The sequence below is a fragment of the Marmota monax genome, unplaced genomic scaffold (assembly GCF_021218885.2).
Source record: "Marmota monax isolate L192 unplaced genomic scaffold, Marmota_monax_Labrador192_F-V1.1 WCK01_AAM20220418_F8-fsc01871, whole genome shotgun sequence".
Classification (NCBI taxonomy): Eukaryota; Metazoa; Chordata; class Mammalia; order Rodentia; family Sciuridae; genus Marmota; species Marmota monax.
In genome coordinates, this window is record NW_026692979.1 from 4717 (window position 1) to 29683 (window position 24967).

Below are 24967 nucleotides of genomic sequence, written 5' to 3' on the forward strand. Positions count from 1 at the left end.
TCCAGGAACACAGAGTACCATTCTGTATGGCTAATAAATTACTTCAGAGAGCTTTAGAAGGTGGCATTCCTTAGTCACCTACTTGTTTCAGGTGCATGCACCCCATCATTTTAAAATTCCAAAAAATTCTCTATGTAGTTAAATGTGCAACACAACAATATGCTTCTATGTTTAGTATAAGTAATGCCAGACGAGGCAGCAAAAGCATTAGTTTTGGGTCACTATAAATCTCATTCTGGGAACTACCTAAGAAACTAATAAGTAATGAGCATAATTAACCTAATATTCACAATTATTAACTTGTTTCTGTACCTACCTTTGCATTCTGTCCCACTGAAAAATTAGCCGTATTGTAGCAGCATGTCCCCAACTCTCCCCTGAAAGAAAAGAACAAAACTTAATATTGCCTTGCTGACTAGGCTATAAGTTCCTTAGAATACCTCTAACAAAATATAGTTTTACTTCATCAAATTTAACATAACAAGAATGTACTTGGATTTAAAAATCAAAGGACGTGAGTCACATGCTAAGATTAATAGAGTTTTACCAATCTAGGGAAATACTACAAATCATTAGCCTCTTTTTTTTTTTTTTAAGATGGGATCTATGTTGTCCAGGCTGCCCTCAAACTCCTGGACTCAAGCGAGCCTCCTATCTCAGTCCCCCAAGTAGCTGAAACGATAGATGTACATCACTGTGCCTGGCAAAAAAAATTTATATATATATATATATATATATATATATATTCTTACAGATTTTAGTGGAAATACATCTTGTGGCATTTTGTTCTAACAAAATCATGCTGAGGCTTGGAACAGAGTCATAAGTCTACTCATGGTAATATGATATGTATTTAAATGGATTACTCTTTTCTCTTAACTACCACTGTGAGGTTTTGATAGTAGCAGTAATTTTTTGAATATTTGTATTTCAGGTACTTGACAGTAAATATTCAGTAACTGTTAAATTAGTGAAAGGACACTGTGCTTGGTGCTAAGATTTATCAATAAGCAAAATAAACACTCTCTGCTTTCATAGACCTTATAGCACTCAATAAACATCAAATGAAAAGGCAGAAAAAAATGTTAAATTAAAAATGCTCATCTCATTAATTTACCTACCTAATGCAGGAACCAGCAAGGCCTGATTTTTATCAATCTTTGTTGTCATTTGATTGGTTAAAATTACCTAAAAAAGCAAAAATGTGGGAAAGTCAGACTCACCTGAGTCTCTCTCCAAAATGATCAAGTACACTCTCCTGTGATTTCTAAATAGAATAACTGCTAAAGAAATTGTTAAACACAAACATATTTAGATTAAAAAAAATTTTCCAGTGCACATGCCTGTAATTCCAATGACTTGGGAGGCTGAAGCAGGAGGATCACAAATTCAAGGACAGCCTCAGCAACTTAAGGAAGCCCTAAGCAACTTAACAAGACCCTGTCTCAAAATAAAAAACAAAAAAGGCTGGGGATTTTGCTTAGTGGTTAAGTGCCCTGGGTTCAAATATTTAGTACCAAAAAAAAAAAAAAGTGTGCTCATAAAAATAGTTATCTAAAAACTTTTTTCCCCCATATGGAGGATGGAACCCAAGGCCTTACCCACATGCTCTACCACTGAGTTACACCCCAAGCCTAGCTGCCAAGTCTGGAACTTGCAACCCTCCTGCTTTAGCCTCCCAAGTAGATGAGACTACAATTGTATTCCACCACACCTAGCACAGTATTAGCTACTATTTATTGAGGGCTTGCCACAAACCCAGTAACATTTTGGGTGCTATACATATAAATACAAATATTAATCTTGTCAGTTTTAGAGCTGGAGAAACTAAGGCAGGAAAAAGTATGTAACTTGACAAAGATCATAGCTGTTGAACAGAGCTGGCAGATCCCAAAAGAAGAGTATATTGAGCCAGGTGTGGTGGTGCACACCTGTAATCCCAGCGGCTGCAGAGGCTGAGGCAAGGAGGATTGCAAATTCAAAGTCAGCCTCAGCAGCTTAGTGAGGCCCTAAGCAACTCAGTGAGACCTGTCTCTAAATAAAATATAAAAAAGGGCTGGGGATGTGGCTCAGTGGTTAAACACTTCTGGGTTCAATCTCTTCCCCACTAAAAAATAAAGAATGATCATTAATGGTAGGCAACAGTTGCAGCAAAGCAACATCAAGAATTGGTGTTACTCTCAGGAAAGAAAACTGTACCTCTTCCTTGTTCACAGTGCTCTACACATTCAGAGAAAAAAAAAATTTTTTTCAGTACTGGGGGCTGGACTGAGCTACATCCCCAGCCCTTTTTATTTTTATTATTTTGAGGCAAAATCTAAGTTGCCCATGGTGACAATCAAACTTACAATCTTCCTGCCTAAGCCTCCCAATCAGAAAACTTTTTAATAAGTAAGAATGGGGGGGGGGGGGGGGCGGCAGTAGAAAAGTGGTATGGCATAGGTTGGACTCTAGAGCAAAACTCTGCAGGTTCCTTACCATCTGTGGCCTACTGTGAATTGCCTAACCTTGATAAGAACAGAGAAGTTCTTTCTGTAAAAATGTTAGAATAAAATAAACCAAATCAAATAATACATAAAGACTCAAAGAACAAAAGCTTCATAACTTGGAGAACTAGAAAACCTTCACTTTTAAGTTTTAGGCTGGGGTTGTAGCTCAGTGGTAGAGCACTTGTCTAGCATGTGTGAGGCACTGGGTTCGATTCTCAGCACCACACACAAATAAATACATAAAATAAAGGTTCATTAACATCTAAAAAACATTTTTTTTAAAAATTCAAGTTTTGTGTAAGTCAGTAAGATAACCAGAACAGCAGCTGCAACATCATAGTGGTAATGAATATTTATTGAGTACTGAATACATTCCAGAAACTTTTATTTTATTATTTTTTTTAATTATTTTTCTTTTTTTTTAATTTTTAATATTTATTTTGTTTGTTTGTTTTTGGCAGACACAACATCTTTGTTTGTATGTGGTGCTGAGGATCGAACCCGGGCCGCACGCATGCCAAGCGAGCGAGCGCACTACCGCTTGAGCCACATCCCCAGCCCCCAGAAACTTTTAAATACAATTTATTTTCATTACCTTATCTAATTTTTACAACTATTCTATAATGGAGTACTATTTTACTTATACTATTTTTGGTACTTTATTTTGGTACTGTATTTTTGCAGCTTTATCACTGAGCTGCATTCCCAGACCCTTTAATTTTTTATTTTGAGACAGGGTCTCCCAAAGTTATCTAGAGCTTTGCTGAATTGCTGAGACTGGCCTTAAGCTTGCAATCCTCCTGCCTCAGCCTCCAGAGTCTCTTGGATTACAGGGGGCACCACTGCATGTGGCTAAATTGGATTGTTATTCCAGTTTTACACATAAGAAATCGGAGGCTTAAAAGATTCAGAGTTCTTTACCATTATTGCCTCAGCAGAATATTTTTTTTTTTTAAGCAGAGTCTCCTAAATTGTCCAGGTTGACCTTGAACTCTCAATCCTTCTGCCTCAACCTCCCAAGTAACTCAGATTACAGTTATCTATTGTTTGTTTTTTCTTTTGTACTGAGGATTGAATTCAGGGGCACTTGACCACTAAGCCACATTCCTAGCCCTATTTTTTGTATTTTATTTAGAAACAGGGTCTCACTGAGTTGCTTAGCACTTTGCTGAAGCTGGCTTTTAACTCGCGATCCTCCTGCCTCAGCCTCCCAAGCCACTGGGATTTTAGGCGTGCACCACCGAGCCTGGCTAGAATATCTTTATTCAAAGGAATATGTTTAGAAAGGAGACAAATAGGCATTAAACTTTATCATTTTACAGAGAAAAAACAAGTGAGAAAAAAATATGAGCTCTAAATTCATAAAGTATAATACAAATAGAAATAGGAAAACTCAGTAACCAGATCAAATTCTAAATTAAAACTATAATACTTTGTTAGTAATAACCAGTTGTTGCTATACTCAGAGATAGCCTTCAAAGCTAAAAATATTACTAATTCTCTTGGATGAAAAAGTGGCCTATGGTAAAAAATCCATGTTTTTGTTTTAAAATTTTTAGTTGTAGATGGACATAATACCTTTATTTATTTATTTTTATGTGGTGCTGAGGATCGAACCCAGTGCCTCACACATGCCAGGCAAGTGCTCTGCCACTGAGCTACAGTCCTAGCCAAAGATTCCATGTTTTGACAATCACTTTATTTTTTTATTTTAGGGATTGAACCCAAGGCCTTGACCATTCTCCACATAATCTATGAGCCACCCCTCCACACAACCCCAACAGTAAACTTTTATTTTTTGGTGGTACTAGGAAGTAAATCTAGGGCACTCTATCACTGAGTTACATCCCCAGCGCACACCCCATGCTTTTTTAAATTTGTTTTTCTTTGCACCAGACTTTTTATTGGTGCATATAGTTGTACATGATGGTGGGATTATTGTTACATATTAGTACATGCACACAAGATAACAATATAATCTGACCAATATTCCCACCCCAGCACTTCTCCCTCTTCCCTGGTCCCCCTCCTTTTCCCCTACTCTACTGATCTCCCTTTGCTTTTCATGGGATTACCCTAGCACCTATCTTTTCCTTTTTCCTCTCTAGCTTCCACAAATGAGAGAAAACATAGGACTTTTGAGCTTCTGAGTTTGACTTATTTCACTTAACACGATAGTCTCAAGTTCCATCCATTTTCCTAAAAATGACATAATTTCATTTTTCTTTATGGCTGAATAAAACTATACTGTGTACATATGTCATTTTTTCCTTTGTTCATTCATCTGTTGATGGACACCTAGACTGATTCCATAGTTTGGCTAATGTTAATTGTGCTGCTACAAACATGGGTATGCATCTATTGCTACAGTATCCTGACTTTAATTCTTTAGGATAAATACTGAGGAGTGGAGGGCTGGGGTTGTGGCTCAGCAGTAGAGCACTCACTTAGCACGTGCAGACACTGGGTTCGATCCTCAGCACCACATATAAGTAAATAAATAAAGGTCAATCAACAACTAAAAAAATAAATAAATAAAAATAAAAAATACTGAGGAGTGGAATATCTGGGTCATATGCTGGTTCCATACCTAGTGTTTTCAGGAATATTGATACTGATTCCCATAGTGGTTGTACTAATTCACAATCCCTCCAACAGTGTAAAAGTGTTCCTTTTTCTCTACATCCTCTCCAGCATTTATTATTGTTCATATATATATAATTATTTTTTTGTACTGGGAATTGAACCCAGAATCACTCAACCACTGAGCCACATCCCCAGCCCCTTTTTTGTATTTTATTTAGAAACAGTTGCTTAGGGCCTCTCTAAGTTGCTGAGGCTGGCTTTGAACCCATGATCCTCTTGCTTCAGCCTCCCAAACTACTGGGATTACAAGCATGCGCCACCAGGCCCAACCCAAATGGTTATTTTAAATATTCTTCCATTACTAAACATCCCTCCAGAAAGAAGACAGTTACTTTTGCAAGCTAAAACTCTTAAAGAAAAAAGAATTCTCTGAAAAGCAATATAAGTTGCCTACTTAAAAAGAAAAAAATTGTTTGAAAGAAAGAAAGAAAATGCTGCTCAGGATGTGAGGACGATCTGGCTATAAAATCTGGCACCCATTCATCACCAGGGTTGATTCAGCTGACTCTGGATGGCTAGAAGGGTATCCCTTCCTTCCTCAACGCTCCCTGTGCATCCCTCCCAGAGCTGTATGCTCGGTCCAAGAGGCAGATCTTCCCTGATAGAGGAGGACTTTTCTTCAGTCAAAGGTATATGAGTAGCTTGTTCCCCTGCTAGAACCTCCAAACAAGCTCTCAAGAAAAGGCTGCCTGGGCTGGGGAGATAGTTCAGTGGTAAAGCACTTGCCTAGCATGCATAAGGTCCTAGGTTCAATACCCATCACCACATAAAAAATAAACAACAAGGGGCTGAGGCTGTGGCTCAACGGTAGAGCACTCGCTTAGTATGTGCAAGGCGCTGGGTTCAATCCTCAGCACCACATAAAAATAAAGTTAAGGTTAAAAAAAAAAGATTTCTAAATAATAATAATAATAAAATGATTTTTTAAAAAAGAAAAGGCTGTTTGGCTATTTCTATTGTAATGGCAACATAACTAAAATTTTTGTTTAGCTAGAAATAACTCTGTAGTTCATTTTAATCTCAATCAGACACCAAATGAATTACATGACTTTTTAAAATTATTCACTCCTTAAGTGCCATAGTACCTTCCTCATTCATTGCCTCATACCAGGCATCTTAGAACAAGCTACGCAGGAATTTAAATTGGTAATTAACTGAAGTGTATGACTAACCAGCTTCCCCAAAATGCTGAGTAATACTTCTTACTGTACATTCTGCTTAAGTTTTAGCATCTAGAATATTTGCTTATGCCCACACTTTTTATTTAGAGCTATGATGACCAGATCCATAGCCATTAGTCACATGTAGCTTTTTAAAAGTTAAATTAAAACTAGAAATGCAGTTCCTCAGTAGCATTTCAAAGGTCTAGACTGCAAATTTCTATCTTTTCAAAAGTTTTATTGGCCAGAACTAGTTCCTAGTATTTAGCTTATCCATTACATATATTCAAGAAAATGAACCAGCTGTCCAACATCCTAAAATTCAATTTTGAATTATTAGCAAATCTTTACAAAATAATTACACTATTTCTACAAAAATATTGGACTCAACATGATACAAATGACCATGTTATTACTCCAAGGTTCTCATTATAAATAAGCCTTTAAAACAGTAAAATTAACAATCATTTTGAAATTATAAACTTCAGAGCTTTAAAAATACTTTCACGAGGCTGGGATTGTGGCTCAGTGGAAAGCACATGTGAGGCACTAAATTCAATCCTCAGCACCACATGAAAACAAATAAATAAAATAAAGGTTAAATTCACAAAACAAAACTTTCACTATCCAAATGCCCTTCAACTGATGATAAACAAAATGTGGCATATTCAGAAAATGCAAAACTATTTAGTCATTAAAAGGATATTGAGAGCATGGTGGTACCTGCCCATAATCCCAGTGACTTGGGAGGCTGAGGTAGGAGGATTATAGATTTGAGGCTAGACTCAGCAACTTAGCAAAGTCCCTAGTGGCATGGTAAAACTCTGTTTCAAAATAAAAAGTAAAAGCTGTGCATGGGGTACATGCTTGTAATCCCAGTGGCTTCAGAGGCTGAGACAGGATGATAGAAGTTAAATGCCAGCCTCAGCAAATGAGCAAGGCTCTAAACAACTTAGCAAGACCCTGTCTCAAAATAAAAAATAAAAAAGGCTGGGGAAGTAGCTCAGTAGTAAATTGCCCCTGAGTTCAATCCCCAGTACAGAAAAATAAAAAGAAAAGAAAAATAGGCTGGGGATGTGGCTCAGTGGTAAAGCACCTTTGGGTTCAAGCACTAATATCAATAAAATAAAATAAAATAATAAAAGGATACATATATATGCTAAAACATGAATGAATCTATGTGTTTTTTTAATATGTTAGGCAAGCATTCCATCACTAAGCTATATCCCCAGTTCAACATAGGTGACTACTGAGAACATTATGCTAAGTGAAAGAAGCCACACAAAAGAGGTCATATATTACATGATTCTATTTATATGAAACATCCAAAAGAGACAAATTCAAAGAGACATAAAGCAGATGAGTGGTTGTTAGGGACTATGGGGAGGGCAGAATGGTTTTTTTTTTTTTAATTTGGAACTATATTTTATGGAATTACTTTCCCTGTACATGACATCAGGTTTGCAACAGAAGAAATTTCCATGAGATCTTAGAGAAGAAAATAAAGGTATAGACATTTTTAATAGTCTGAAGGGTCATTGTGGAGCAGAGATTTCTTTTTGGGAGTGACTAGAAATGTCCTAAAATTAGACAGTGGTGATTTTTCCATGACTTCCTGAATTTGCCCAAAACATTGAATTACTTACTTTAAAAGGGTGAGTGATAAGTGAATTACACCTTATTAAAGCAGTTATAAAATTTTTGGCTAATAACTAAAGAAATACATTTATTTTTTGAGAGGGGGTACTGGGGATTGAACTCAGGGGCACTCGACCACTGAGCCGCATCCCCACCCCTATTTTGTATTTTATTTAGAGACAGGGTCTCCTGGAGCTGCTTAGCACCATACTTTTGCTGAACTCACAATACTTCTGCCTTAGCGTCCCAAACTGCTGGGATTATAGGCATACACCACCAAGCCTGGCTAGAAATACATTTTTTAAAAATTTTTTTTACTTGTAGATGGACACAATATCTTGATTTTATTTATTTATATTTCTGTGGTGCTGAGGATTGAACCTAGTGCCTCACACATGCTAGACAAGTGCTCTACCACTAAGCTACAATCCCAGCCCTAGAAATACATTTTTAAAAGGACTTTCCTAGTCAGGCATGGTGGCATAGGCCTGTAATCCCAGTGGCCAGGGAGGCCAAGACAGGAGAACTGCAAGTTCAAAGACAGCCTCAGCAATTTAACAAGGCCCCAAGCAACTAGGCAAGACCCTGTCCTCATTTCATTTTGGAAAAGAGTTAAAAGACTGGTAATACCAAAAGGTGAGAAAGATGTGGGAAAACAAGAATTTCCATTCATTGCTAAAAGAGAGCATATTTTGGAACATGCTTTCTGAGAGTAATTTAATAGTATGAAAGAAAATGCTCAAGCAAAATGCTTAAAAACAGAATCCTTTGCCAGGTGTGGTGGCACACACCTGAAATCTCAGCTACTAGGGAGGCTGAGAAGAAGGTTGCAAGTTTGAGGCCAGCCTCATCAGCTCTGCAAAACCCTAAGCAACATAGTTAGATCCTGTTTAAAAAAAAAAAAAACAGGCTACGGGTATAGCTCAGTGGTAAAGTACAGCTGGGTTAAATTCCTAGTTCTACAGGGAGGGAAAAAAAAGATTCCTTTGGTTTAATACTTTCACATTAAGAAATTTATTCTAGTTGGGCATGGGGCACACACCTATAAGTCCAGCAAATCAGGAGGCTGAGGCAGGAGGACTCCAAGTTCTAGATCAACCTCAGCAACTGAGCAAGACCCTGTCTCAAAATTGAAATTTAAAGAAGGGGTAGAGATAGAGCACCCTGGGTTTGATCCCTAGTACCCCTGCCCAAAATAAGGACAATTGATTTGAAGCCAGATGCAGAAGCATGTGCCTGTACTCCCAGCCATTAGGGAGGCTGAGTCAGGAAGATTCCAAGTTTGAGACCACACTTAACAAGAATCTGTCTCAAAATAAAATATAAAAAGGGCTGGGGACATAGCCCAATAACAGAAGGCTTGCCTATCATGTATGAAGCCTGGGTTCCATTCACAGGAACACAGAAAGATAAAAGAAAGAAAAAAAAAAGATGAAGCTATTACTGTTAAAACAAAATCCTAGTTAAGTGCAGTGAAACACCCATGTAATCCCAGCTACTCAGCAGGCTGAGGCAGGAGGATCTCAAGTTCAAGTCCAATCTGGGTAACACAGTGAAATTTAGTCTGGGGAAAATAAATAAACTTAAAAAAACTATGCAACCCGTTAGTCTTGAGTGCCCTCTACTGGGGATTCTTCACTGATTCAGGTATTAACAAGGCTAAATTAATGGCAAAAATTAATTCAAACATAGAAGCTATCCTTCTCAGAATATGGCAAAAACTCTGAAACTCAAAGAAGATATGTATGTTTTAAATTTTATAGAAAGAATTCTTTATTAACTTATAATGTATTGCAAAGATGTGTTTAAAGATTCTAATCAGGGTAAAAACAAAAAAAAATTAAGTAAAACAGTTTGAGATTCCATCTTCCTCCTAACAAAAGTATGTTTGTCAGTGGTAAGATAGGGTAGCAGAATGGAAAGTAATGGTAAACAGGTGGTTTAAAGTTTAAAAAAATAAAAAAGCCACATGAGGTGTGTGCCTGTAATTCCAGCTAGGAATTACAGGAGACTGAGGCAGGATTGTAAACTCAAAGCTGGTCTGGTATTTTGTGTGATATCAAAAAAAAAAAAAAGCTTACTTTTTTATCTCTTTATTTCTGAGCTTATATTTACCTCTCTTTTCACATTCAAATCTCAAAGAGTTGGCTCTACCTTAATACACTAGGTTGTTTACATTATGATTTTTTCCAATCCATGAGTCTATGATTTTTTTACTATGAAATGATGAAATACTTACTAAATAAAAATGAGGACGTTATAAACATAAAATATATATTTAGATAAAGATAAAATACAATTACCAAAGGTGGCATTTATTTATCAAAGTTTTTTTTTTTTTTTAAATTACATTGATTATGCTTGTTATTTTGCAAGAAAACAGATACAAGACACTTACGACTAGTACTAATTCTTTTTATAAACCAAACCAAAATAAAACAACCTTCAAAACTGCGTCCACTGGGTGTGGTGGTGTAATCCACCTGTAATAACCCAGCACCTCAGGAAGCTGAAGGACGATCAAAAGTTTGAGGCCAGCCCCGAGCAATTTAGTGAGACCCTATCTCAAGATAAAAAATTTTAAAAAGGCTGGAAAATGTGGTTCACTGGTAAAATACCTCTGGGTTCAATCCTCAGTACCAAAACAAAACCAAAAAAACCCTGCATGTACGTATTTTTTTCCTTTGTAGAGTAAGGCAAAATCTACCTTGGTATTTGTAGACATTAATATTTTATACAGTCTTGAGTTTATTAAAGAAACTCTCTTGATCAGTAATACTTACAGCTAATCTGTGATTATTTGCAAGGCTGATCATTTGCTGGGCAAGGCCATTTAGTAATCGAGTTCGAAGGGATAGGTCATCAATGTCATGGCGAAAAGGAAAAGCAATTCCATCTACTATCACTAATCGAACCTAAAGAAAGAGATAATGATATTAAAAATAATAAAGAATGGCATCCAAAAAGCATAATTCATTACAAAAAATACTTTAAAATCAAGGGCTTTTTTTCTAACTCCTCAAAGAAAGGCTTTCATTTGGAAATTTATAAATCTATTTATACACTGTTTTCTGAAGTAATTACCAAAAATTAAAAGGCACCCTTGTTTTGACAATTTAACTCAAAAAGAAAAAGAAATAATAACAATTTTCATATAACTTGCCAGTATACACAGGTTTTTATAGAGGTATTTTAAACTAATAAAGCACATTTTTTTTTAGTTGTAGGTGGACACAATATCTTTATTTTATTTATTTTTATGTGGTGCTAAGGATTGAACCCAGTACCTCACGCATGCAAGGCAAGTGCTCTACTACTGAGCTACAAACCCAGCCCATATTTAAATTCTTGGTAAAGAACTGGAGGTACAGCTCAGTAATAGAACACTTGCCTACCATGCATGAAGCCTGGGTTCAATGCCCAGCATCATAGGGGGAAAAAAAAAAAAGCTAAACAAATTTCTCCATTAAATATACCAATTTTATGCACATATGTACATATTTTGGTGTTTGGAGTCGAACCCAGGACCTTGTGCACCCTAAGCACACATTCTACCACTGAGGACACACCCCCCACCACTGCCCAATTAAACATAACAATTTTATTTTCAGGGTTCCTGTTACATTATAAACAAAACAAACAAACAAAAAACCCTCTTCAGCAGATGCAGGCATGGTGACCCATACCTATAGTCCTTTACAGGGGAAATACCATAGAAAGACAGGCTAATGAATGTTGTCTCTTCTTCCACCTCCATGATTAATGCCATCAAGTCAATAGCTTTGAAATCATCTATAATGGCAGTATTTTCTCCATGGAAATCAGCTAACAAATTAGCCACAGATCTGAGCTTATTTTATTATCTATAAAAAGTCCATTTAATAATGTGAGGTAGAAAATGTCCAAATCAGAATTTTAAAATGTGTTGTATCTGTAGCCATTACATTGTGAATTTCACCAAAAATCTAGGAAATATTCAGCCAGATATACAGTAGTATGCATCTGTAATCCCAGGGGCTTAAGTGGCTGAGGCAGGAGGATCACAAGTCTGAGGTCAGCCTAAGCAATTTAGCAAGGTCCTAAAGCAACTTAGTGAGACCCTATCTCAAAATAAAAAAAATAAAAAGGGCTGGGGATGTGGCTCAGTGCCCCTGGGTTCAATCTCCAGTACTAAAAATAAATAATTTTTTAAAATAAAAATAAAAAAGGGTGTGCTGGGGCTGTGGTTCAGCAGTAGTGCACTTGCCTGGCATGTGTAAGGCACTGGGTTCAATTCTCAGCACTGCATATAAACAAATAAAATAAAGGTCTATCAACAACTGAAAAAAAAATTTTTTAAATAAATAAATAAAAATTAAAAAGGGCTGGTGATATAGCACCCCTGGGTTTAGTGTCTACTATCCAGAAGGGAGAAAAAAGTCAATTCAGCAAAACAAAATGAAACTTAGCCAATTTTATTGTTTTATTTTTATCATATTAGTTAACTTAAGCAAAAATGTAACCAACATTCATTTTTTAAAATTTTATTTTGTTCATTTTCATGTTGATGGAACTTTATTTTTTATTTATATGTGGTGCTGAGAATCAAACCCAGTGCCTCATACATTCAAGGCAAGCACTCTACCAGTGAGCCACAACCCCAGCCCCCAGCATTCATTTTTACAACAGTATCTGTTCATTAATGATATAGTCAACTTCTTGTATCACTTGACTATTCAACAGACTATTAAACATAGTCAAGTGGCTATGGGTAGCTTGATTTTCCAAATCATGGCATAGTTTAGATATGAATACAAGTTTAGAAAAATTAAAATCAACAAAACCCCCATACATTGTTGGTGGGAACATAAAGTGGTTCATACACTGTTTAAAAAAAAAAAAATTTTGGTGGGTCCCCAAAAAGTTGAAACACAAGATTACCATATGATTCAGCAATTCTACTCCTAGACATACCCAAAAAAACCTGAAAAATGGTACTATAACAAATATTTATAAATACATGCTCATAGCAGCACTGTTCACAACTGCCAAAAGAAAAGAAATAATCTAAGTATCTATCAACTAATTAAAGGATAAACATATTATACTACATACATACAATGGAATATTATTAAAAAGGAATAAAATTCTGACATATGCTACAATGCAGATGAACTCTAAAAACATGCTAAGTGGAAAAGCCAGACATACAGGTCATATATTTATTATATGAAATATCCAGAATACGTAAATCTACAGAAACAGAACACGAACTGATAGTTGTAGGGGCTTAGGAGAGAAGAACAGGGAACGATTAAGAAATGGGTAGGGCCTTTCCTTTTGAAGTGGTGAAATTTAAATGAATAAATAAAAATAAATATTTACCAGCAGACCAATGGAGAAGTAAGAGGAATTGGTCAAAAAGTCATGCATAGTGGTACATGCCTATAATCCCAGCTACTGTCTAAGGTGAAGCAGAAGAATCTAAAATTCAAGTCTAGTTTAAGCAATTAAATGAGACCTTTAAAAAGGGCTGGGAGTGTGGCTCACTGGTAGAATACTTGCCTAGCATGCAAAAGGCTCTTGGTTCAACCTCTAGTACCCCTAGTCTTCTATATTTATTCAGTGATTCTCAAAGCCAGGTGATTGGATAACATAATTGAACTGACAAAAAAATAAAAATAAAAATAAACCAAGAGTTCTGTAACTGGTAAAAGTATAAGAATATAAAAATGAAAGCATATGTGGTGGCACATGCCTAATGCCAGTTACTTGGGAGACTGAGGAAGGAAAACTGCAAGTTTGAGGCTAGCCTGACAATTTAGTTAGAACCTGTCTCAAAATAAAAAATAAAAAGGGTTGGGTAAGTAGCTGAGCAATAGTGTGCCCCATGTTTCAATCCCTAGTACCTTCAAAAACAAACAATTAAAAAAAAAAACATAGGTGATTTCAAAGTTGACTCTTATAATTTGTAGTTCTATATATTCTATAAACTACTACCAACAGTGAATAACGAATTATTGTTCCCAGGGAAAATAAAGGGTTACATTTCAATGAACCTCTGGTTACATTTTTCATCAATTGATTAATGTATACACTCCACCCTTCCCCCCACCCCATACTGAGGACTGAACCCAGGGACATTCTATCCTACTCTGACCTATATCCCCAGCCCTTTTTGCTTTTTACTTTGAGACAGGGTCTTGCTAAATTGTCCAGGCTGCCTCCAAATTGTGATCCTCCACTCCTTTCAAGTAGCTGGGATTATACACACCACCATACCAGGCTACATAACCTTATTTATGTGTATTCCTGTTTAAAACATTTATTATATGTTGATTTATTAATATTGACTTACAACCAACAGCACAATAATTTACCCAGGAATAAAACTTATCTAGCCAGGTGCAGTGGTACACATCTATAATCCCAGCAGCTCGGGAGGCTAAGACAGGAGAATCTCGAGTTCAGAGCCAGCCTCAGCAATTGTGTGGTGCTAAGCAACTCAATGAGACCCTGTCTCTACATAACATACAAAATAGGGCTGAGGATGTGGCTCAGTGATCGAGTGCCTCCGAGTTCAATCCCCTGTACCAAAAAACCCAACAACTTATCTAATACATGTATTTTCTCCATAAGGCATAATACACCCTTCCTGTGCTTAGAAACACTATCCAGCAGTTAAGCACTATACCTGAGGGACATTTTAAACATTTAAATCACCAACAAAAAGAAAAAAATGCAGCATTAAAAAGAACACACAATGGGCTGGGGTTGTGGCTCAGCGGTAGAGTGCTCGCCTAGCATGCACGAGGCACTGGGTTCGATCCTCAGCACCACATAAATGTAAAATAAAGATATTGTGTCCACCTAAAACTAAAAAATAAATTTTAAAAAATAAATAAATATAAATATATAAATATATATATATAAAGGTATTGTGTCCAACTACAACTAAAAAATTAAAACAAACAAAAAGAACACACAAAAAAGATACTCATGTTTACAGTATGAGAGCTAAAACAAGAAGGTGAAGCATCATCTTCTTCAACCTCAGCTAGGAATGTGTTGGAAGGAAAATCAGTTTTTCACATGATATAAATGTCTGCAACTATGAATTGTTCCCCCCCCAATATTCACAGGTTGAAACTCTACCCCCAAAAGTGTTTGTATTTAGAGAAAGGGCCTCAAAAGAAATAATTAAGGTTAAATGAGATAATAAGATATATATCTTGATTTGACAAAATTAGTGACTTTAAGAAGAGACACTAGATACTGGGTTCAGTGATGCATGCCTGTAATCTGTGGTGAAGCTGAAGCAGGAGGAAATCACAAGTTTGAAGCCAGCTTCAGAAATTTAGAGAGATCTTATCTCAAAATTAGAATTAAAAAACTGGGAAATAGCTCAGTGGCAGAACACCCCTGGGTTCAATCCCAAGTAGCCCCCCCCCCACCCCGACACACACACAGAAAGCTCACTCCCTTCTCCCAACTGAGGACACAGCAAAAAGGTGCATCTACAAGCCAAGAGATCCCTCACAAGAAACTAAATCAGCCATAACCTTGATCTTGAACTTCTAGTCTTCAGAACTGAGAAATTTCTGTTTTTAAATCATTCAAATCTACGATATTTTTATTATGACAACCAGAGCTGACTAAAACACATTATAGTATCAGGAACTGAGGTACTACTGTCACAAATACCTGAAAATGTAGAAGTGGCTTTGGAACAGAGTAATGAGTACAAACTGGAAGAATTTTGAGATGCTTGCTAGATATGTGGACATTTTATACACACACACACACACACAGACACACACAAATAATATGGATGATACTGAACAGGACACAGTGGCTTACACCTGTAATACCAGCAACTTGGGAGACTGAGGCAGCAGGATCGCAAGTTCAAAGCCAGCCTCGGCAACATAGTGAGGTCCTGTTTCAAAATAAAAAAATAAAAAGGGTTGGGGATGTGGCTCAGTGGTAAAATGTCCCTGGGTTTAATCCCCAGTACCTAAAGAAGAATACAAAAAGGGGCCAGGGTGATTCTGGTGAGGTCATAGAAATGAGGAACATGTAATTCGAAATTGGAGGAAAGGTGATCCTTGTTATAAAGTGGCAAAGAACTTAGTTGCTGTAGTCTAGTGTTTTGTGGAAGATAAAAAGTGAGAGAGAAGAAAACTGGCTATTTAGCTGAGACTTCTAAGTGTTAAAGGAAGTGGCTTGGTTCCTCTTTGAAGCCTACAGCAACAGAGGATGAACTGAAAGAGGAATTGGTAAGCAAAGAAGAACCAGTACTAGTCAGGCAGCGACTCTGGAGGCTGAGGCAGGAGGATCACAGTTTGAGGACATCCTCAGCAACTTAGCAAGATCCCGTCTCAAAATTAAAAAAAAAAGGACTGGGGTGTAGTATAGATCAGTGATAAAGTGCCCCTGGGTTCAATCCTCAGTACTGGAATGCAAATATCTACCTGATGCCTGTCCTACCACTGTATTTTAGAAGCACATAACTCTTCCATTTTCACAGGCTCACAGCTAGAGAGGAATTCTACCTCAGGGTGAACTCTAACTTGAGTCTACCAACACATTTAGATGAGACTTTAAATTAGACTTTAGAATTGATACTGGAACCAGATAAATCTTTCGAGGTAACTGTGATCTAATAGATGTGTTTTGCATGTAAGAATTTGAATTTGGGGAGGGCCAGGGGCAGAGGCTAAGGCCTGAACTATGTCCCCCTAAAATTCATGTTGAACCCTTAACATACAACATAACTGTATTTGAAGAATAGGCTTCTAAGTAAGTAAGTAAGGTTAATGTTAAATAAAATGAGGGTCATAAAGATGGGGCCTTGATCCTTCAGGATTAGTGTCCTTGTAAGTAGAGACAACATGCACATGCACTCTCACTCACTCTCATGCTGTCTCTCTTTCAAACCTTTCCCTCTCACTCACAGTCAGTCTCTCTCTCTCTCCCCCCCCCTCCCTCCCTCTTTCCCTCCCCGCCACCACATGAGGTGACTGTGAGCCAGGAAGATTTGCCAGCAAGCAAATCATCCTGAACCTTTATGTTGGATTTCTAGCCTCCACAACTGTAAGAAAATAAAAATTTGTTGTTAAGCCATCCAATCTATAGCATTTTTATTATGGTAGCTTAAATTAACATATCTACAAATGACTATAAAGCATTGTTAGTATTGATTTGGGGGTTACAAATAAATCTTAGCAACCAAGCAAATTTACATTTATATACTTTGTCAGTATGGGGTACATACACACCTATAAATCCAGCAACTTGGGAGGTTGAGGCAGAAGAATCATAAATTCAAGCCCAGCCTGGGCAACTCAGTGAAACCTTCTCAAAATAAATAAAAAAGAGTTGGACAGCATTTGCCTCACATGCATGAGGCACTGGATTCAATCCTCAGCACCACATAAAGTTGGTAAATAAATAAAGACATTGGGTCCATCTACAACTTAAAATAAATAAATAAATAGAAAGAAAAGAGTTGGGGATGTAACTCAATGGTAGAATGTCCCTGGGTTCAATCTCCAGTAGGGGGTGGGGGGGTGGAATCTGTGAATAATGAAGATTAAGTTACTTAATGCTGAAATGAAAACTTTTCCCCAAGATCAGTAATAAGACAAGAATGTTCACTTTCATCAGTTAGTCAACATTACACTGGAAGTCTAGCTAGAGCAATAAAGCAAAATAAAAAATAAATACAAGCATCCAAATTGGAAAGTAAAAAGTAGGGCTAGGGTGTAGCTCAGTGGTAGAACACTTGTCTAACATGTGTAAGGCCCTGGGTTCCATCCCGACACTGCTAACTAAACAGTGATAATGACAAAAGAAAAGATATGTAGATCATAAGAACCAAGAAATAAACTCAACTTTATAGTTCCTTGATATTTCAATTTTAAAATTATTTTAAAAATAAATAAATAAACTTATTTAAACTTCAAAACTACCGTATATACACAAGTATACATAAGTAGTTTTGAAACTGAAATTTGAATTGTATATACGTATATACAAAATAAACATAAATGTATATAAATATATCGTAGGACAGGGAAAAAAGACATATTCTTTTTTGGCTTTGACTTTAATTTTATGCTACCATACTTCATAGTTATTTTTCATGCTTATCAAACACATCCAAAGATATTTAGTTAGTTATATTTCAGTTGTTTGACTCATACCTTTGAATGACCTGAAAGGAAATCTGGAAGAAGATAAACTTGCGCCAGTAGTTCTGTATAATCATGACAACGAAAATAGTAAATATGGGAAAGAATATTTTCAAGAGTGAAGTCCTTCAAAGCTCTTTCGTGTTCTAAAGAAAAACAAAACAGCATCTTACTAAGTTTTACTCGTATGGATATGTTGATGATTGTAGGAAAATAATACCTGTGTGTGTGGGAGAGGACTTTACCGGGGATTGAACCCAGGAACATTCTACCACTGAATTACATCCTTAGTCCTTTATATTTTTTATTTTGAGATGCACCTGCTAAGTTGTGTAGGCTGACCTCAAAAAACTTGCAATCCTCTTGCCTCAGCCTAACAAGATGCTGGTAATATAGGAATACACCAGCACATCTGGGTGGAAAAAGTGTTTTTTCCTACTACTTTCCCAAGTTCTCTGGCTGAAATAAACTAGACTGACAAAGACAGTTTAACAATAGAAAAACAAAAATTGAATAACATATATTCATCACATATATAATAAATGGGAGTCCAAAGATTAGTATCTCAAAAACTTGGTTAGAATTTTGGCTCATTTTACCAAAGGAACAATAAATTCTTAGTGAAGTGAAAAGACAAAGGAAAAGGACCTTGAGTCTCTAGAGCTAGCAAATTGTAGGAAGGCAAATATATGGGAAATTCATGGAAGATAAAGACTACCTAATGAAGGGCTGGAGTGGGGCTCAGTGGCAGAGCGCTTGCCTAGCATGCGTGAGGCACTGGGTTTGATCCCCAGCACCACATTAAAAAAAAAAAAAAAAAAAAAAACCTAAATAAACAAAATAAAGGTATTGTGTCTATCTACACCTAAAAATATTTTTAAAATTAAAAAAAAAAATAAAAAGACTAGCTAATGAAGTTTGTTACTTAGATTCCTCTGTTGGCTGATTCCTCCATGCTGACAGAGTCTAAAATTGTCTCTGGTGATTATTTTTTGTCTTTCCTTGGCAGAGAGGGGAGAGAAAACACCTTAGCACATTTGCGTTGTTTTTATGAAAATACGGACAAGGTAGAAAGCTTTCCTTTATATTTTTTCTCAATTGCCTTCAGCTCAAAATAAACCTTTTGCCAAAATGGCATATTTGGGGGTGACATGTTCTGCCAGTGTACAATGTCTTTTAGTAGATGTTAATGGTGATTAATTAAGACACTTAGTACCTACATGAAAATGAAAATATACAGCTAATTATAGTTGCTCAATGGAAGTACAAGCATCTTATGAAAAGCATCCCTTTCTTAAGCTTCTAGAGAAAAATGTAAGGACTGCAAATGCCTGTAATTCCACCTACTTGGGAGGCTGAGGCAGGTGTATAAAATTAAGGTCAGCCTGGGCAACTTAAGGACATCTGTCTCAAAAAATACAAGCCAGGTACAGTGGCGCATGCCTATAATCCCAGCGGCTAGGGAGGCTGAGGCAGAAGGAGCTCAAGTTCAAAGCCAGCTTCAACAACAGCAAGGTGCTAAGCAATTCAATGAGACCCTATCTCTAAAGAAAATACAAAATAGGGCTGGGTATGTGGCTCAGAGGTTGAGTGCCCTGAGTTCCATTCCCAGTACCAAAAATAAATAAAAATTAAAAATAAACAAATAAAAAAGACAAAGTGCTGGGTATGTGGCTAAGTGGTAGAGTGCCCCTAGCTTCAATCCCCAGTCCTACAAACAAACAGAAATAGTAAATAAATAAAAATAAAGGGCTCCGGATGTTGCTCAGTGGAAGAGCATTTTCCCAGGATGTGCAAGGCCGTAGATTCAATACCTAGTACCACACTTACAAAAATAAAGAAAGAAAGAAATAAGATGAAGATAAAAATAAAGCAAAAGAAAATAGTCAAACTACCCACTTGCTTTTATATAATAATTAAAAAGATAAGAATGGGGGCTGGGGTTGTGGCTCAGTGATAGAGCGCTTGCCTAGCATGTTTGAGGCACTGGGTTCGATTCTCAGTACCACATATATATATAAAGTCCACTGACAACTTAAAAAATATTTTAAAAAAGAGATAAGAATGGGATCCTAATTGGAATAAATTATAATCCATGTATGTATAATGTCAAAATGTAATCTACTGTCACATATATGTAAAAAGAACAATTAAAAAAAAAGTAACTGAAAGGACAAGAACTTGAATATAAACTATCTTTTTAAAAAATCCTTTTTAATCTAATAAATACCCCCTAAAAGCCTCCCAAATTCTTAAATGATACAATTAATGCAGTTATAAAGTAAATTATATACTATTCAAAGCCCCCAAAGGTCAACAGCTTAACATTCTGAACATTTCTAGATGCAGATTTCAAAGCATTTGGTTATTGGAAAACCAGTGTGGAAGTCAACATATGCACCTAACAACATTCACTCATAATATGATGTCCACATTAGCTTACATCTGGCCAGTTGGAATATGATGTTTTGAAGTCATACACTGAAATACATGCATTGGTTTGCCCCAGAATTACTACAATGAGGTCCACAGAAGGGGAAGAAAAAGCCAGTTCCAGCTATAGTGCTTGTAACAGATGCAAGAGCATTTGACGTTAATACACTGTTAAACCATTAAGCTTCACATTCAAAATGGTCTCTTGCTGAGTTCTGAGATGGGCGCAAATGCAAACAACCTTTGTTACACAGAAAGAAAGAGGATCATTTGTTAACTTACCTTCTTCCATGTGTGTTCCTGCTATAAGATGAAGATGCTGAATGCAGGCAGTAGCAAGGTCTACCACTCTGTCAACCATAAAGCTTCCCTCTGTATCAATAAAAACTGCTTCACCCGCCACTCCTCCAAAACATTCTGGTATCTGCACATCGACTGCCAACTGCATACTGTCAAGAAATAAGTTATCATGATCATCTACTGCAGTGTCTTTCGAACTCCAGGTAATGACCAGTTAGGTACCACTAAAGTTTTATAAATGCAAATATACTCCCCAAGCAAAAGAGATGGCTAACTCTCTGTGGACCAGATGATTGTGAATCAACTGATGCTTGGATTAGGGGAAGACTGTGCCTATAAAACCAAGATTAAGAAATTATTAGTGCTTTCTAGGCTTCTGGAAATAGAAACCTATCTTATGCATAAATCCACTTTCAAACATTTCACTTTCCAATATATTCTCAGGAGTGAATTAATAACAGAAGACTGCCTCATGACCATATCATATTGCAAAGGAAACATTTTTGATACCAAAATAATTGTTTCAATTTATCAAGATATGGTACTGAAGTAATATAAATGGTGAACTGGGTTTTGTTCTATGCACACACACACACACACATATACAAAATTAAGAGCACACCTTTTATGGTTTCTTGACTGTAAACACACAGCACACCACACTCTACTACTTACATAAAATGTTATTAAACCTGCCCTTAAAAGGGGAACATCTTACTTTACCATAATTGTGTTTTTCCAACACCTGGTGCACCACAAATTTCCGTTGTTTTCATTAAGGGTACTCCACCGCCAAGAATATTATCTAGTGCAGAACAGAAGGTAATAATGAAGCCCTGGGTTTGCTCCTGCTCGAGAAGTTCCAGTGCTGTACACTTCCTGCCTGACTCTGGCGCACCAGCATATTTTGGTTTATTTGTGTGACACTCTCTTCTTATAATCTGCAGAGTTTCTAAAGCCTCCTCTTTAGATATTCCAACTTCTGAAAGTAAAATAACAAATAGACCATTGATTTTAGAGATTTAAAAAACAAACACAATTATGGATTGTCTTCATTAATTTTTTTAGATAACATGAGTGATAGTAAAGTCAGGTGCAGTGGCACACGCCTGTAATCCCAGCCACTTGGGAGGCTGAAACGAGGGGCACCAAGTTCAAGGCCAGCCTCTCGGCAACTTACTGAGGCTGTCTCAAAAGGGCTGACCGAGGATGTGGCTCAATGGTAGAGCACCAACCAGAGTTCAATCCCCAGTAGGGGGGGGGGGGTGTCCACAAACACGGTTTTCCCAACCATCCAGTGAACAACTGTTCTTTGTTTTGGTTTCTTGTGCGTGTGTGCGTGTATGCGTGAGAGCGTGTGTGTGTGTGTGTTGCTGCCCCACGATCACTGAGCTACATCCTGGGCCCCTTCCGACGAATTTCAAGTGGCCTCGAGGAATTCTTTCACTTTTTAAACGAGGCCGCGGGAGGCAGCACGCAGACAGAGACTGAACTGAAGCCTGAGAGCAGGAGAAAGAAGACTGAGGTGGCGGGAGCGAGAGGCGACCGCGTACCTAAGCTTGCCGTCAGCAGTCCTTACCTTTGCTGAGTTCGGAGGGTTTCACCTCCAGGAGTTCCTCAGCAGTCTGGAAACCTGCAGACACCAGCTTCACCCGTACTGCAGGAGACAGCGGGAAACTCACCAAATCCCGCTGCATTTCAAAGAGGAACGCCTAAGTACACTATAACGCAGACCCCACCCCTGTAGCTAAGTCCGGGAGACCAAAACTCCGCACTCCCGCGCCCGGGCTGTGACGTCAATCCTAAAGCGGAAGGGGCGGGCTCTGAGGCCTGACTGCACGAGGCTTTAGCTTTGCCACTGTGGGGAATACGTGTTTTCTTTCACACCTCCCAGGCTTCCGAAGTGATTCCTTCATATACCGTTTAGGGTTTCTCCATTTAATGTACACGGTGACAATAAAAAGATGGATGGCCTCCATCTTAGGAATGGAGAGCTTGGCACAGCAGGCCCTACACATCACATTGTCTCTGAACTGTCCTGTTGAGTGGAAGCCTCAGTCATTAACAGGAATTAATTCCCTGAGTGGGGATAGTGGGAGCAATAAAAGAACACAGGCTAGTTAACCAATTTTTTGGTGTGACAAGTCTAGGAAGCAGTCATATAAGGATTAATCTATGCTTATTATAGTATTCCAGCCCCTTGACTCTTCTCGCTAGCCGTCCCCCCTTTTCTGCCCCCACCCTTTGCCTTTCCCGCCCTCGCGAGGGATTGTGGGCCAGACCCCCCCACCTCCGCGGGGAGACTCTTAGTCCAATCCCCGCACCCACCCACGCCTTCCCGCGAGTCAACCCTGGAGCACGGAGGGTTCTGAGACCGTTAGCACTTCACGGCCTGCTTAGCTTGAGAAAAGTAAGCATGTAATGACCCATAGTGGGTTTACTCGACTCCCGGTAGAGTTGCAAAGGGTGTTGAAGGCCTGGAAATGACCGCTTCTAAAACACAAAACTTAGGGGGAATTGGGAGCTGGTTTGGAAGGTGATTTTTGAGGTCATTTCTTTCCTAGGGATTATGATTTATTTAGGGGAGTAACTTATACCCTACTTGTTGGCGACGATTTTTGGGGTGGGGGGTGGATTGAAGCCAGGGGCGCTGTATCTCTTGACTGATATCCCCAGCCCTTTTTGAGCTTCGCTGAAATGCTGAGGCTGACCTCAGACTAGGAATCCTCCTGCCTCAGCTTCCCGAGTCGCTGAGATTACAATTACAGGCATACACCACTGCGCCCAGCCTTGGCAACGATCCTACCCTTGATTTTTCTTCCCAGCTTAAAGGAATTTTTTAAATATCATGAAATAGAACTAAGGAACAACATTCTGCTGAGCACTGTAACAAATCCCATACATTTCAAATGCTCATAGCCATGCCATGAGGAAGACTAGGACGTAGAAACTCAGCAGGTTTCTTCAAGCCAAAATTCAACCTAGAACACTCTCTGTTACCTCGAGTTACCACCAAATTGTATACCTCTTTTGAGAGGAGAGGATTTCAGAAATTCCCAACTTGGTAGGGTAGGGAAAGTCTGGTAGAGATAGTCAAAATGTGGTTGGTGTAAGTACATTGCTTAACATTGGGTTTTTTTTTTTTGGAGGGGGGTGGCAGGGGCATAGGAATTGAACTCCGGAACACTCGACCACTGAGCCACATTCCCCAGCCCTATTTTATATTTGATTTAGAGACAGTGTCTCACTGATTAACTTATGATTTACATCTGGTACTCAGTGGCATTATCTAAATATTGTCCTCTTGAGAATTCATACTTATTTTTGTAAAGCAATCAGGTTCTTGGGTGAAGAAGACAGTGTTACCTTAGTCAGCAGTAACTCTTCAGTTTGGTGAAACACAGTGGAATTGGTCATGTTTAGAATTTCGTTTCGTCTGCAGGGAGAGTTAAGAAACTAGTCAAGTGCTAGGGATATATAGCTCAGCGGTAGAATACTTGCCTTGCATGTACAAGGCTCTGGGTTCAATTCCCAATACTACCAAGAAAAGAGAAGGAAAAAAGAAACTAGTGGACTCCATGTGAAGCTACACTTAGCTGCTATTAGTATTTTCCAACCCTGCCTCAACTTGCCTATAATAATTACCATTTTTATCATCATTCTTTAGTAGCTGTAGTCCCAGCTACTTGGGAAGATGACTTGAGCTCAGGAGTTTGAAACCAGCCTGGGCAGCATAGTAAGATCTCTCTCTCAAAGAAAAAAGAAAGAAAGCTTGGGATATTGCTCAGTGGTTAAGTACCACAGGGTTCCATCCTGGTACAAACAAACAAAAAAACGATGGTTCTGATGATTCTTAATCCTTATGCTTATTCAAATACAGTCTTTTGCTTAATCTATATGTTGCAAATATCTTCCCACTTTGCCATGTGTATTTAAATTTTGCTTTATGAGGTTTTTTTGTTTTGTTTTTTACTTTATAGAGATTTTATGTATGTAAACTAGTCAAATTTTGTATTTAATCTTGATTTTGGTAACATGCTTAGAAAGTCTCTTCAAAATTAGAAACATGGCCATACCCAATGGTACACATCTGTAATCCCAGCTACTCTGGAGGCTGAGACAGGAG

General features: G+C 37.7%; 1 protein-coding gene and 1 pseudogene across 1 annotated transcript; both read right to left on the minus strand.

Annotated features, from left to right (window-relative positions):
* Window positions 1–316: 316 nt before the first annotated feature.
* Rad51c (RAD51 paralog C) lies at window positions 317–22631 on the minus strand (the record flags this gene model as incomplete). The annotated part of the gene is given in 7 exon segments (XM_046452357.2): window positions 317–377; window positions 1122–1188; window positions 10717–10848; window positions 18121–18254; window positions 20824–20990; window positions 21565–21823; window positions 22421–22631. Coding segments are annotated over 7 exon segments (938 nt in total), but the record flags the coding sequence as incomplete, so codon positions are not given.
* On the minus strand, window positions 2083–2251 carry LOC124097807 (small nucleolar RNA U3; annotated as a pseudogene).
* Window positions 22632–24967: the final 2336 nt, after the last annotated feature.